The 15756-nt window shown below is 44.2% G+C and overlaps 1 protein-coding gene across 4 annotated transcripts in view; it reads left to right on the forward strand.

The window, feature by feature from the left end:
• The first annotated feature begins 2166 nt into the window (after positions 1-2166).
• atp11c (ATPase phospholipid transporting 11C) overlaps positions 2167-15756 on the forward strand; it is a 111972-nt gene continuing 98382 nt past the window's right edge. For 2 of the 4 annotated variants that reach the window (XM_033030297.1, XM_033030298.1), the window contains exons 1-2: positions 2167-2479; positions 15276-15359. In XM_033030297.1, coding sequence (XP_032886188.1) covers positions 2453-2479; positions 15276-15359 — 111 coding nt within the window. In that variant the 5' untranslated portion in view covers positions 2167-2452. The remainder of the gene's footprint in view (positions 2480-15275; positions 15360-15756) is intronic. The other 2 variants (XM_033030299.1, XM_033030300.1) reach the window with 1 other exon arrangement.

Here is a 15756-nt window from a genome sequence, read left to right on the forward strand (position 1 = left end):
TGTTGACAAGGTACATACCAGAAAGAAACTCAGTCGATATTTCAGGGTCTTTAACTTCTCATCAGAACTGTTGCCGGGCTATACTTCCCAGACTGGGCATGGGTGTACACTTCCCAAACTGGGCATGGAACTACACTTCCCAGAGTTGGCATAGACTACACTTCCCAGAGTTGACATAAGACTACAGTTCCCAGAGTGGGCCATGAGACTACACTTCCCAGAGTGGGCATGGGACTACACTTCCCAGAGTGGGCATGGGTCTACACCTCCCAGAGTGGGCATGTCTACAATTCCCAGTGGGCATGAGTCTACAATTCCAAGAGTGGGCATAGGACTACACTTCCAGAGTTGGCATGGGACTACACTTCCCAGAGAGGCCGTGGTCTAAACTTCCCAGAGTGGGCGTGGGTCCACACTTCCCAGAGTGGGTGTGGGTCTACACTTTCCAAACGGCACCGCGCACAGTCCAACAGATCTGAACAGACAAAAAGGATGTGCGCTGCAGTGACGTGCGGTGAGGTCAATGGCTTGGGAAGGCACTGGCTACCATCAGTGGCCCGGCCCTCCCTGAATTGATCACCGCGTCCCCCCGAGGAGAGAGAGCGGTGGAACCGTGGATGGGAGGGAGGGATAGAGAAGAGAAGGGAGGGAGAGAGAGGGAGAGAGAAGGGGGAGAGAGAGAGAGAGAATGGAGAGAGAGAGAGAGAGAGAGGGAGAGTGAGAGAAGGGAGAGAGAGAGAGAGAAGGGAGAGAGAGAATGGGGAGAGAGGGAGAAAGGAGAGAGAGAGAAAGGAGAGAGAGAGAATGGGGAGAGAGAAAAGAGAGAGAGAGAGAATGAGAGAGGGGGAATGGGGGAGAGAGAGAAGGGGGAGAGAGAGAGAAGGGAGAGAGGAACGATGGCACGTTGTAACCCACAGCCGTCCCATTCCAACCGCCGCCGAACCCCCCACCGCATCATTGCGCCCTTCCTCATGATGGCCCAGTGATGTCTCGGCTCTGACAATTCGAGGGATCTAACCGGTAACAACACTAAGAGCAACCCCGGGCCGCCGCGCTCCGCGACCCGAATCTGAGCTTGAAAAATCAGGTGGTGGGCCTGATGTGTCCCGCGGGCCATATTTTGGAGACTCCTGCCTTACATGAACTAATCAAAAATGTACAGAAGCACAAAAATTGATGACTTTATTATTGTGATAAGTATAGATCTATTTAAATAAAAATCTAATAACTTTCTAATGTACCGACAAAGTCTACCTTCCCAAGTGGCGTATCTCGCTCTGCTCCATGGTCTTTGGTCTGCACCGCCGCTGCTGAAGCTAGCTAACGTGGAGGGAGAGTGAGGCAGCATCAATTTTGTGAGCCTACGTAATTGACGCTTGCTCTTCCTCCACTGGGCTCAAGACACGCCCCCTTGTGAGGTAGACACGACCACTGCCTCCCCTGGTGCTTTTTCATTGCAGTTTTATGTGAGACCAGCGAACACAAATTTAATATCTTTATATGTGAAATAAGTTACCTGGACTATGGAAGGTAAGGACGTGTAATGAAGGGGTTTACACATATTACATTGGTGACATACATAGAGATAGTAACAGGCATACACTTATTGCCCGCGCTCCATGCAGTTTCTGAGGGGTTGCGCAATCAGAGGGGAGGCTCAGCTTGCCGCTGCCTCAACTGTCATCTCTCCCTGTATTTGCAGCGGAGCTGTGCAAATTTTGCGATTTTTACTATAAAAAATGATTAGATTCATATAGAAATGACATTTATAACAGATCAGTGGAAAAATCTTTATATTTATTTTATTTTATTATTATTTTTCTTTACTTTTCTTCACAGCTATTTTTATTGGGAGTATATGACAGGTGAGGCTCTGCCTCTCCTGCCTCCCCTTGACCGCACGTCCCTGGTGCGCTGGTGGTATAGTCTCTGTACTTGTCAATGGGACGGGACTACATTTCCCAGGAGGTTGCGCGCGAGGTTCGGCAGAGCATGAGGTGGTCGTTGAAGTTGAAGCAACGATGTAAGACTGCATTTCCCTGGAGGCCCCGCGCTGGGGACCGGCCGTGTCTGCGCAGTGGCACGTGCTTTATTGGAGCCAGGCGGTGTACGCACTACATTTCCCAGTGGCCTCCGCGCGGGCTCCGGTGGAGCATGCGCAATGGTGTGGGCATTGTCGGAATGAGGAAGGTTGTTGTGGCCGGCGGCGTCTCTCGTCTCCCCGCGCACGGAGAAGGCGCTGCCTGAGGGGAGGAGCTGCGGGGACATTGGGCGGGGTGACAGCTGAAGCTGACCAAACCCCCCCCCCCCCCCCCCCCTTGGAGGCGGGTGGAAGACAAGGGCCGCGGAAATGCTGGCACGCCGACTATTTGCCGAAGAAGCCGCCACGCCGACGGATCCCAGCGGCTGAGGAAGGGGGGAGCAGAGGGAGAGTAGGGGAGGAAGGCGCGACATGTTCCGCAACGCGATCAACCGATGGGTGAGTGGCCTTGCCTGCATCGTCTCCTCCTCCTCCACCCGCTTCTGCCGTGCGAGCCCCTCAGCCCCCGGGCAGCGACGCACCAACTGTCGGTCCGCGTCCCCATCCCCGATCCCCGATCCCCTCCTTCCCGGCTCCGCGCGCCCTCCTGCACGGGGTGCAAACCTGCCGCGCACGGCAACAATAGAGCGCTCCTGCAATAGGGGTTACCTGCACACACACACACACTCTCTCTAATACATGCATATTTGCACTCTAACACACACTCTGAAGCACTGTGTGTATATAGACACAAAATGTTGGAATAACTGAGTGGGACAGTTATTGGAGAGAAGGAATGGTTAACGTTTCGGGTCGGGACCATTCTTCGGACTCGCTGAAGAAGGGTCTCGACCCGATACGTCGACCCGCTGTTACTCCAGCATTGTGTGTCTATATTCGGTGTAAGCCAGCATCTGCAGTTCCTTCCCACACTGCACGTATATATGTGTGTGTGTATATATAACACACACATTTAACACACAAAAGCCCCTTTTACAAACAAATTAATAAAATGCAGAACTGCCGGTCCAGGATGAATTACCTTCTGCAAATATTGCCTGTCAGCAGGAACAGCTCACCATGTCTGCTGATCTTGATGCAAAATTCAACTATTCCCTAACCCTGACAAATCCCAAAAGGACACAAAGTGCTGGAGTAATTCAGCGGGTCAGGCAGCATCTCTGGAGAACATGGATAGGTGACGTTCTGAGTCGGGACCCTTCTTCAGACTGACCAATCTCATCTGCCTGCATGTAATCCAAATATCAACATTCCTGTATGTTTATATACCACAAACACCACTATTCTATCTCGTTCCACCACCTGGTGGGTGGTGCAATAAAACTGATGGATTCCTGCTTCATTCTTCTGTGGGCTTCCAGCTGAATAGACTCTTATCAGTGTCTGTGTGCACCTCATCTGCTCTGAGTGATTATGAGCCAGGGGTTCCTGAAAGGGGGAGGGGGCTGGTGGTGACATTTTAAGAACAATTTCTTCTCTCATCTGGGAATCTCCTGCCGTAACAGAACTCTGAATAAAGTGTGTGCTTTGGGAGTCTGCAGTTGGCGTACACTTGAAGGGGCCCACCCTTGGGAGCTGGCTGTGTGTAGTCATGGTGCTGGATCTCTGCCTGAGAGAGAATGTTGTTGGTGCCGTTTGCTGCTGCTGGATTTGAAGACGCTGTGTGTGGTTGCTCAGGTGCATGCTGCAGGGAGTTCCTGTCTTGAGTATAGAAGGGAACAGAAATTGCACTCTACGTGGTAGACTGTGAACTTGGTATCTGATGTAAGAGCTTAATCTGTGACAGTTCTTTTCCATAGAGAGCCAAAGACAGCACTGGTGCACTGATATTTTTTTAATTTGTACCCTCGGTGAATCAGCATGACAATTGCCAGTGAGGCATGGTGTTGTTGGAAAGTTGGAAATACATGTCTTTGTTGTTGTATGGCCATCTTCTACGTGTTTCTTTCAGTTTATTTTCATTTCGCTTTTCTGTCTTGGTCCTGTGCATTTTGCATCTGAATCGTCCTTAATTTTCATTTATTAAAATATGCTACAGCATTTTAATACATCGTCTTTAATAAGACTGGAGACCTGAAGCAAACTGAGTTACTAGTGATGTTAAAGTCTAAAATGTTATCATGTCAGCTACTTTTATTTATACACATTTTGAAGTGAATTTTACAAAATAAAATTACTTTTCTGCCAATTTAGTTCAAAAGAATCATAATTTTAGTTTGAAACGTACACCTTTTGTGTATTTAATGTGGAAAATCAAGACGGAATTTGAGAGAGTTATTTGAAATCCAATGTTTAGTTGAAATTGAAGGGCACATTTTGTGATTGATGTTCTAAATTTTGTGCTAAAATGGTGTGTCACTGAATGTAACTGCATAACATCTTTGGAAATAATTATTAGTTATTGAATTAATATTCCCACTGCGAATTACGTGGACTAGTTTCAGAATTTAGTTTCCCCCCCCCCTGTGGTCACTGTGATACTCTAGATACAATACAATACAATACAATTCAATTTATTGTCATTTGGACCCCTTGAGGTCCAAACGAAATGTCGTTTCTGCAGCCATACATTACAAAACAAAAAGACCCGAGACACAACACAGTTTACACAAACATCCATCACATCGTTGTGATGGAAGGCAAAAAAAAACTTATCTCTCCACTGCACTCTCCCCCCCGATGCATGATCATCCTCCACTATTGTGACGAATTAACACTTTTATACATGTGGGTGAATGTAGATGCCATTCAGATGTGATAGTATGATAACCATGTGCTCACTTTATCTGACTCATGTGGACGCTGTTTCTGATAAGATTGGAGGATGGCGAAATGGAAACATGACTATTTGATGTTTCATGGTGATTTGCATGCTTTCTTTGTGAAGCCTGTACTTGCTTTGTATTGTGCTTGAAAATAATTACAGCTTTTGGAATCAAAATCGCAGACATTAACAACTTTGTGTGCTCGGTATTACAAGTTTTAAATTATTAAACTTTGGAATTTTCACGAAGTTTGGCTGGGATGAATTTCAGAGTATTAATATATTTATCGAGAATTTCAAACATCAAGACAAGTCAAGAGAGTTTATAGTTGGATCATCGAGACAGACAGCGTGAAAACAGGCCCTTCAACCCAACTTGCCCATGCCAACCAACATGCCCCATCTGTACTAGTCCCACCTGCCCACGTTTGGCCCATAACCCTCTAAACCTATCCTATCCATGTACCTGTCCAGATGTCTCTTGAATATTATGATAGGTTCATGGCACACATTGAGATAATTTTGTGCCATGATTAATATTCATGTTGATCTATTTCATAAAATGTAAAATCTGTACTGCAGATCCATATTAATTCTAACTGGTCTAATATTAACTAAGAGCAGTACTAATCTGCAAGTTGGGCTAAATAATCTACCAGTACAACTTTTACGATTACAGCTGGCAACATTTCTGATTTGTATAAATAAAAAGGGTTGGGGACAATTCTTGGAACTCTTAGGTAACCTGGGAACTATTGTGCTAGGAGGAATAGAATCATGAGTCAGTCAGGTCAGAATGTTTGACCAGAGAGTTTCATTGTGTTTTAGTTGGCTATTGGTAGTTGTATATGGCTGGAGCAACATCCATAAATTGAATTTTGAGTACAAAAACCTGCACTTTCGGAGAAAACGTTTATACCAAAGATTTCACAGTTGAATTTGTGTCACGGGCAACATTTTTATGCTTAAGTTCACAAGTTATAGGAGTAGAATTAGGCCATTTGGCCCAACGAGCCTACTTCGCCATTCAATCATGACTGATCTATGCCTCTTAATCCGATTTCTCATAACCCTTGACACCCGTTCTGATAAAACAATTGTCTATCTTTACCTTAAAAAATATCCACTGACAGCTCTCTATGGCAATGAGTTCCACAGATTAACTACCCTCTGACCAAATAAGTTCCTCCTAACCTCCTTTCTAAAAGTGTGCCCTTTAATTCTGAGGCTATGACCTCTGGTCCTAGAATCTCCCACCAGTGGAAACATCCTTTCCACATCCACTCTATCTATCTTTCATTATTCTGTAAGTTTCAATGAGGTCCCTCCTCAACCTTCTAAACTTCAGTGAGTAGAGGGTCCAATGCTTTCAAATGCTCATCATATGCTAACCCACTCATTCCTGGAATAATTATTGTAAACCTCCTCTGGACCCTCTCCAGCACATCCTTCCTCAGATATGGGGCCCAAATTTGCTCACAGTACTCCAAATGCGGTCTTTTGTGCTTTGTGGTTTTAGCGAAGCTAAACACAGATAAAGTGATAAATTGCCTTATAGAGCCTCAGCATTACATCTCTATTTTTGTATTTCAGTCCTCTTGATATAATGCTAGCATTGAATTTGCCTTCCTTACTCCTTAGTTCATTTATTTATTTAGCGAATGCAAAGTCCTTTAGCCAAGCAGTTGCCTCTTGATCTGCTGTATGAAGGGTGACAAGTCCTCCTTTGAGTCTTTGTTGAGGGCATGCTTCAATGATGTGTTGCATTGTTTGCTGCTCTCCACAAGCACACCATGGGGTTGGACTGCTGCCCCATTTGTGAAGGCTGGCCAAGCAGGGGCCATGTCCAGTCCTGAATCTATTCAGCGTCGTCCACTGCTTCCTTGGGAGATTGGTGCCAGGGACCGGTAGGGTGGGGTCTGACACCAGATGTTTATTTGGGACGTCCTTGGACTCCCATTCCCTTTTCCAAGCTGATTGGATGGTGAAATCAGCTGGTGGTGGGTTCTTCCAAATTGGTCGTCTAGATGGAAGTCGAGCAGTGGGTGGGTTGAAGATGTCCATGTGAATTGGCAGATGAGGGGAGTTTTTGGTCTTTTGGAGCATCCTTTGAGTGAGGACTATTAGTTCATTGTGAATGCAGCAACAATATCAAACATAAGGTCTGCAGTTGGCTGAATTACTAATTGGTGTAGTGAGAGTAATATTGCTATTTCAAATGATATCGACTCCAATGAAGAACTTATCTTTAGATTTCTGTGCCAGTCACAACCATTTGTCATCTCTAATCAAATGAAGTACAATAAATGTAAACTTTATAGCAATTTGCATAATATAGCATAGGGCAAAGAAATGTATCACTTTATCTGTGTTAAATGTGTCATAATACGTTACTCGGCAGAGCAAGTCACAACGTGCTGTGTTTAACTTCGCTAAAACCACAAAGCACAAAAGACAAAAGATTCATATTGAAATAACAAACGATAAACGGAGCCTGTTGAAAGTGTTTGCGTCACTTAATTTCATAAACTGTTGTTCCCTCCTGAAGGCTCTGGTGAGTCTATTTTTATCTTCTCCCTTGCCCCAAAATGTCAAGACCATTTGTTTCCACCTCTAATTGTATAAAATCAATCGTTGCTGTCTCAGCCTGTGCTGCTTGTCTGTGGATCTCCTTGGAGCCTTTCCTAATATGTGCTATTTTGATTTTTATTTCACTTCCATGGTCGAAACTCCACCTTTGTTTTTGGCACTAACTGATCTTTCTCGACACAATGTCCACAAGTGTGAGAGAAAAATTATTTCAGTTTTGTCTCTTTTGATGTATTGAAAACACATCCTGCTTTTATTTGCTAAATTTAAATGTTATAGTTGGTGAGAATACTTCACATGTACAGTAATGAATATGAGTACTGGTGAATAACGGCACTCTTAGTTGATTTTGTTGGTAGAAAGACATCAATCCAAATTTTGCAGCTTTATCATGTGCAGTTCCTCCCCAGGAGAGGATTCTGTTTTCCTGAGAACGGTTTGTAACCTGAATAGTTTCCAAGTTGGAAAGATGACAATTTAGCAATATTAAAATAAAAACTTAGTAAAACTAAAGCCATGCATGATTAAACCAGGGTTTAATCTACCATTTGAATATTGCAGTAAGCCAAGTTTCCACCTGGTAGAAAATGCCTGCAGCCCTTGGCCGCAGCCTGCAAATCCATCCCACCATTGTCACATTTGCCTATATGTAAATGCTGTACATTAGTTAGGTGTTCATAACAAGGTGAGCATCTCTAACAGTGACTGATTAGGCACAAGCATATCAGCTTTTAGCAGAGACTTGCTTAACTGACATGAGTAACTGCCTAGGAATACATCTTACAATTTTAGGTTATTTTCATCAATCGAAGATTAGACTGTAAAGTGGATTTGCTGTTTGACCTCTTTTAGAATCGGACTATTATGTACGCAAACCAAGCAAAATCAACTTAAATTATAACAGCCTGTTTGCCAGCTATGGGGAATAGTTACGGTGTGAGGGGTTTTTCGTGAACACAGGAAGAGAACATAATAAGGAAATGAGGTGCATTGTTAAAATTTAGATATTCCCTGTTTGTTCATATAATTTGTTCAATTGTTTAGTTTTGTATTGAAAGATAAGGAGATGGATATAGTTAAACCAAACATCAGTTTTTCATTGCATTTTCATTATGTTTATTTAGATTTGTATTTTTAGGATGGCACAGTAGTGCAACAGTAGAGTTGCTATCTTACAGCGCCAGAGACCCGGGTTCGATCCTCACTATAGGTGCAGTCTGTGTGGAGTTTGTATGTTCTCTCTGTGACCGCGAGGGTTTTCTCTGGATGCTCAGGTTTCCTCCCATTCTCCATAAAAACGTACAGGTTTGTAGGTTAATTGGCTTTGGTAAAATTGTATATTGCCCGTGGTGTGTAGGATAGTGCTAGTGTACGGGGCGATTGCTGGTACATGTGATGAATGATGATGGTGTGCTGAGTGCGATACCCTGGCTGCCACTAGAAACAATCTCCCACATGTGCTGTACAATCTCATGAAGGGATGCACAAAACAAGACTGCAATCTGCTCAGATGTGGAAGCCCACAAGCAACTAAGGATCCTGCTGGAAGAAGTCCACACCTTCTGGGCTAGTTCACAGGCTTTGAACAACATGGCTGCTGGCTCTAGGGGGGTGGGACAATCGTGGTGGAGGGTGAATGGCAATCAAAAGATGGGTGGTAACAGTCTGCCTCTGGAGGGAGCTATTAGCTGAAAGCAGGAGAAAGGGCGAGAGTGGAAGAGTGTGGGAAGTATGATGAATGGAGATCTCAAATTGCAAAATGGGAATGGTGATGAGTAGAAGGGGGAATGGAGGGTTTTGGGGGAAGGGAACCAAAGTTCAGGGAGGCTAATGCAGGGAGGTCTTTAGATCGGGATGAAGGAGTGCATTATGAGAAAGAATGTGGGAAAAATTGTTCCCAGTGCGTGGTTAAAGTGCCATCGATATGCTAAGTGTGGGTGTGTCCACAATTGCGTGAGCTGGGTCTCTGCAATAGTCAAATTAAATCGAGTTACATTTATTGTTGTGCACCAGTATGACGCGATACTGGCACAATGACAATCACAGGAACGTCAGCTCAGACAACACATAAACGTATAAATTATCCAAATCATAAATTAAACACAACTTCTACAAGATAGTGTAAAGATAGACGCTGCAAAAACAAGAAAGTACACAAACAAAATATGAATGCCTAACATACTTAGAAAAACAACCCCATAGTAATGCAAGATATAATCTGTAGAGTTCCTTTGCTGTGTTAGAGTTAGGGTTGTGCAGCTCGGTTCACGAACCTGAAGGTTATAGGAAAGTAGCTGTTCCTGATACTCCAGGTGTATAAACCTCCTGCTCGATGGTTGCAGTAAGAATAGGGCATGGCCCCACGGTAGGGATCCTTGCGGACACCACTCCCTGCGCTGTGATACATTATTAGCAGGGCTTACTGTAAACGCTCCATAGCGGAGGGAGTAGTGTCTGCTATTGCCAATGACTGGAGATGATGGTTAATATCCTTGACAAAAGGACACAGTGCTGGAGTAATTCAGTGGGTCAGAATCTTTGGATAACAAAGATAGGTGAAATCAGGATCTTCCTCAGATTAATTCAGTTGGCTGAGTTACTCCAGCACTTTGTGTTGTTTTACTTTAAAACTAGGTGCGGTTACCATGCGGCAACCTCCCCTCTCACCTGCTGTCGCTTCCAAGGTGGAGTATGGTGGCGACTCTGGAAGAGAAGGAGGTGGCGGCGGTGGGTAGGTGAGGCTGACTGGACAGAGCAATGGGAGAAGCAGGCGGCGGTGGTCATGCAGAAGGCAGTGGAGGCTAAGTCAATGGATATTTTTAAGGCAGGAATAGATAGATTCTTGATTAGTACAGGTGTCAGGGATAATTGGGAGAAGGCAGGCGAATGGGGTTTGGAAGGAGAGATAGATCAGAGATGATTGAATGGCGGGGTAGACTTGATGGGCTGAATGGCCAAAAATCCCGTTTGAACTTATGAAAACCACTGCCGATCTCAAGAAACCGTAACAGGTGAGAGGAGCTCACTGGTGCAACTTGTGAGTCGGGAGTGGGGTCGGACGCCTAGGCTCTAAATGGCTGGGGGAGCCGGGGATGGGATGGCAGGTCATTCCTGTCAGAAGTCAGAATAAATTTATTAGTCAAGTATGTATACATACAAGGAATCTGACAGTGCTTTGCTCGCACATGGTAAAATCATGATATACATGGTAAAAACACGATATACATCAGACAATTAAAAATAAAACATAATTTAATCGTGAAGATAAAGTACCAGAGTAAAAAGAGGCTACAGACTTTTGGCTGTTGAGTAGAAAAAAGCTGTTTTAATGACTCGCTGTGGAGGCTTTCATAGTCCGGAGTCGCCTCCCAGAGGGAAGTACTTCAAAGAGTTTGTGGCCAGGGTGAGAGGGTCAGAGATGATCTTACTCGCTTGCTTCCTGGCCCTTGCAGTGTTCAGTTCATCTATGGGGGGGGAAGGTTGCAGCCTGATGATCATACGATGCACTGCAGACTCCGGATGTCATTCTTGGTGGCTGAGCCAAACCATGATGGAGAAGGTGAGGAAGGCTCTATGATGGTAGTGTAAAACTGAACCATCATTGCCTGTGGCAGATTGTGTTTCCTCAGCTGCCGCAGGAAGTACATCCTCTGTTGGATCTTTTTGACTGTGGCTTCCCATTTAAGGTCCCTGGAGATGATGGTTCTGAGGAATTTAAATGACCGCAGTTGTGACTGTAGTGTTGTTGATGAGTGGGGGGAGGGGAGGGGGAGCTCTCCTAAAGTCACCAATCACATTCAGTTTACATTTTAGAGGGTTGAATGTATTGATTTTTTGGCACTCCACGGTGCTTCAGAGACACATGAGCGGTGTCATTAGCTGGCCAGCAGTGATTGTCATTTTATTATCATGTGAGCTCTTGGCCCAGAGAAACAGATAATCCAGAAAGGCGCTGGAACTGAGGGTGCTGGAAAATCGGTGTTCAACTTGTATATCTATCTTTGCATTCAGCACATCCTCAATAATAAACCACATTTTAAGGTTGGTATTTTAAAGGCCATGTTGCTACGACTAAATTAATTCACTTTGCTGTACAATGGACTATTTGCAATAAGCCCATCTTTAACTTTGCATCGGCTGTGTTTGCTAAATAACTACTTGCTGCTTACTTATCCCTTAATGAAAAGGTCCTTGTTGGAACGATTAACATCTTAGTATGTGGAATCCATTGGATCCAAAGTCTTCTAGGCTGCAAAATTTTGTATTTAATGTATGAGATGGCTGCAAGTCGTTTTCTCCACAAAATTTATCTACTCAATGCTATTGGCTGAGCTTACATTACCCTCCTTTCTCTGACAAGTCACTTTATCAACATCTTTCTTATGTCAGTATCATAAGCTGTATTTTAATGCACATTGTGCTGTTGATTGTTTAATTTGGATTTTGTTTCTTTATTTCCACCAGCTGTTTTATTTGTTAGGATTAAATATATAATAATCATATTTGGTTGGGATACTTTGCTTTGGTTGTGCAGAGAGAAAAAATGCTGAATGCAAAAAATGGAATTGCAATATTCTTGTTTTGCTGCCTGTTATGATTTAGGATAGTTTTGCAAAAGCTCATGAATCACTCCAAAGTAAAAAAAAAAAACTATTTGAGAAGGAAGCATTTTAATCAGGATGAGAACAAATCCTGCTCCTCTAAAATGGAATTGGATCCTATGGAGCAAACAATAATTATGGAGCAAATAATAATTAAACAATTCTTCTCCTTCAGAATGTATGTAGACTATAGCCAAAACATTGCCTTTGTCTATGGCAATGTTTTGACTATAGTCTACATACATTCTGAAGGAGAAGAATGTGGAATTCTACTCCCTGAAGGAGATGAATGTGGAAATTAAAGGCAGAGCGAAGAGAGCAAAATGAAGCAGACTGCGAGCATACGACGACTGCCATAAAGTGAATATATGAGAAGCAGGATGATTACAGAATGTTCAAAGATGGAGTAAAAGGAGCAAGGAAGGTATGAGAAAAAAACAACGGCAAGCATAAAAGATGATCCAAAAATATTTCCTAAGCATGTGAAGAAGAGGGTTGTAAAATGAAAAATGGTGAGCAAACAGACTGCAAAGATGCAACCTCCTGACATACGTCGGGCTGATGTTCATCTACTTCTGCTTGTCATTCAACACCAACATTCCCTCCAAACCTGTTATCGAGCTTGGGGAACTGAGTCTCTGCACATCTGTTTGCAGCTGGATCCTTGACTTCCTCATCAATAGACCACAATCAGAATGAATTGAAAACAACACTTCCTCAATAACCATCTGCACAGGGGCACCTCAGGACTGTGCTCAAGTTGAAAGCGGCCGAAGGTGTGCATCGCTCGGGACAGTCCCCAATCTCCCACGGCCACCCTCTGCGGGCTGCTGGTCGGGTGGAGCGGAGGCTTGGGACACTGTTCATGCCTTCACAGTGATGTGATGAACGCGGGGGTCTGGACCAATCGCTAACAAGTCCCGCCCCCCCGGCAACGTCAAGTCTGTTATTGTACTTTTCTGTTGAGCGGCAGTCGGTCCTTTGGCCTGTAGGCAACACAGCCTTTCGGGTAGGTGACGTTTTGACAGAGCGGCCATTCGGGAAGTTTGCTTTTAGGCGTCGCAGCTTTTCGGTTCCTTGGGATTTAGGCGTCCCGCCCTTTCGGTTAGTTTGCATTTAGGCGTCCCATCCTTTCAGTTAGTAGGCTTTTCGTCTTCGGACACTTTTGGTTTATTGTCGTTTCGGCCTCGTTTCCATTCCGTTCTTTGGCTTCGACTTCTTTGCTTCGGCTTCTTGTCTGTCGGCGCCACGTCCGGGTACCCGCTGCGTCGAAGGGAATATTTTCATTTTTGGTTATAGTCTTGTTGACATGGGTTGAGATATTTGCTTGTGCCACTTTAAGTCTGCTGTATAAAAAGCTGCTGTATGAAAACCTGCGAGTGGGAGTTAGGCCCTTTGTTTAAAATTTGAAAGCAGCAATTGTGATTTAACCGATAAGAGAGTTGGGAGTTTAAATAATTAAACAGGAGTGACTGGAAAATAGTCTAGAGCGGTTGTTAATTGTAAGATCGTTACCCATTGTGAGAGAAAGATTCCATTGATCTTGGAGTCTGGGGAAATAGCGAGAGGAAGAGATGTTAGTCTTTGGGAATCTTTATTTCACAAGTTTAGTTTTGTCCATTGTTCCGAGATGGGGAATGTCTTTGAGAAGGATTGATCAAACAGATTAGACAGCCCGATAAGGATAATTTGCGAGAGCTTCCACATGAAGCCAAGAGACTGAGGGGATTATCGGGAAAATTAAATGCACTTTTAAAATATAAGATTTGGTCATTAGGGGGAGTAAAATCTTTGATGGGGATAAACTATGTAGAAAGAATCATTAGAGATTATGGGAATAGTGAGTTAATTCAGATGTGGAAAGAATTCTTCACTAGGAGAAAAATAAAGAAAGAAATTGTTTTGCTGTCCAACTGAAGAATGGAGGCTTGTAGATCGGGGATAGAAGACAATATACCCGATCCTTCTCAAGATATTCCAAAACGGGAACAAGGGAAATGTTGTCTTTTAAAAGTGAGATCGCTGACACGGCTCTTAAAGGGAAGGGGCCTAAGGGAATTAAATCGAGTATATCAGGTAAGGATGAGAAAGGGTTTGTACCCCTTGAAGAGAATGAAATGATAAATTGGGCAGAGTTTGTAGGAATAGATAGAAAGCCACTGGATCCACCAGAAAATTCTCATGTTCCCAAGTCAGAGAAACTGCGCAGCCTGCGAGCGAGGCAGACGGGAGGGGTCAGCGTTAACTTCGGCTTCTCCCCCTAAATTTGAATCTAACACAGAAACATCAGGAAGGGATTTCCTAACTCCTGGGATTGCCCCACGGGTGGAAGATAATAGTAAGGGAAACCCAGGAGCTAGGAGCTAAAATTCCAGCAGTGACAAAATAGAGGAATCCTTCTTGAGATACAAGGATAACACGGGTAGCCTTCCAGGGGGCGAGATATAGGGGGAATATGAGTGGAATGATCCAGAAATAAATAATATTATGGCAGCGGAACGGGTCACCACGGAGGAGAGTTTAGAAAGAAACCCCCGAAGACAGTATGTATGTAGGGAAATGCCCGCTTCAGGTGTAAATGTTCCCCAGGCCCCAGACAATCAAATGTAAAGACAGCCGGGTCCAACAGTAGCACGGAGGTTAGAGGTCCAAATAAAAGAGATAAGAACAAGTGTGGACAAAGAAAAAAACCTCAAGGCATGGATAGACCTCACATTTACAGAACCATCCGTTCCCAGGTTTGGTTGGCAAGGCTGTAGGACAATCCGGCCCGATCAATGCTTTAACTGTGGAGGACTTGGGCACTGGAGTAGGTCTTGTCCCATGTGGGCGTACCCCAGAGGAGGAAGGAGACAAAGAAGGAGGAAACGGGGTCAAGGAAACCGAGGTCCCGGTGACCCTGAAGGTAGAGGACAGGGATGCTGGCAGGGGAATCAGGGAGACCAAGGGGAAGAGACAGACCAACAGTCTAACCCATTTCAGTGGCTCTGACCAGCCAGTGAGTGACCATACCATCTAAAAATTAAAAGGCGTCCTCTGGCATAAGAAAAGTACTGTGGCATCACCCCTTCCTAACTGGGGAAGATACTTCAACTGACACTCAGAGAATTCTCACTGAAGGAGGGAGAATGGCAAGTAACATAGTAGCTAGGTGGGAAAGATAACAACTGAAGAATGAAAGAGGCACTAGGGAGAGAAAAAATAAACTTACTGCACAGGAGGAATGGGAGTGGGAAAAGAAGATATTGCACTAATATATTGCTGAGTTTTGTGCCTGCAGGACAGTGGGTCAGCAAGAGACTGCCTGGGGAGTGAGGTAAAAAGAACACACAGACCTCTAAGAACAGGAGGAAAACAACAGAAGGTAATGTAGCTCCCCAGGGAAAAGGTGACCAGCCGGGAAGAATTGACACTGTCCTGCCCCTTTAAGACACTTGGGAAGGCCAGCAATCCCCACTCCCTAGCAACAGACACCATCAGAAGAAAGAAAGGACCTTTCCTAGTGCCTAACCAGATCACCTGGCTACTGTAAGGATAAAAGGAAGGAGAATGAAAGACACTTCAAACATCTTTGAAGGAAATAACATCAATACCTTGTAATTACTTTTGGGACAGACCTCACTCTGAAGGATTGTTTTAGAAGAAAATATTTCTCTGGTTTGGGGCACAACACCTGAATTGCATCCAAATTATGGGGTTTAGAAGTAAATTTATAAATTTTGGATTTGGTTTCAAAATTGGGTTAGGGTGATGAATTGGAG

The sequence above is a fragment of the Amblyraja radiata genome, chromosome 12 (assembly GCF_010909765.2).
Source record: "Amblyraja radiata isolate CabotCenter1 chromosome 12, sAmbRad1.1.pri, whole genome shotgun sequence".
Taxonomy (NCBI): Eukaryota; Metazoa; Chordata; class Chondrichthyes; order Rajiformes; family Rajidae; genus Amblyraja; species Amblyraja radiata.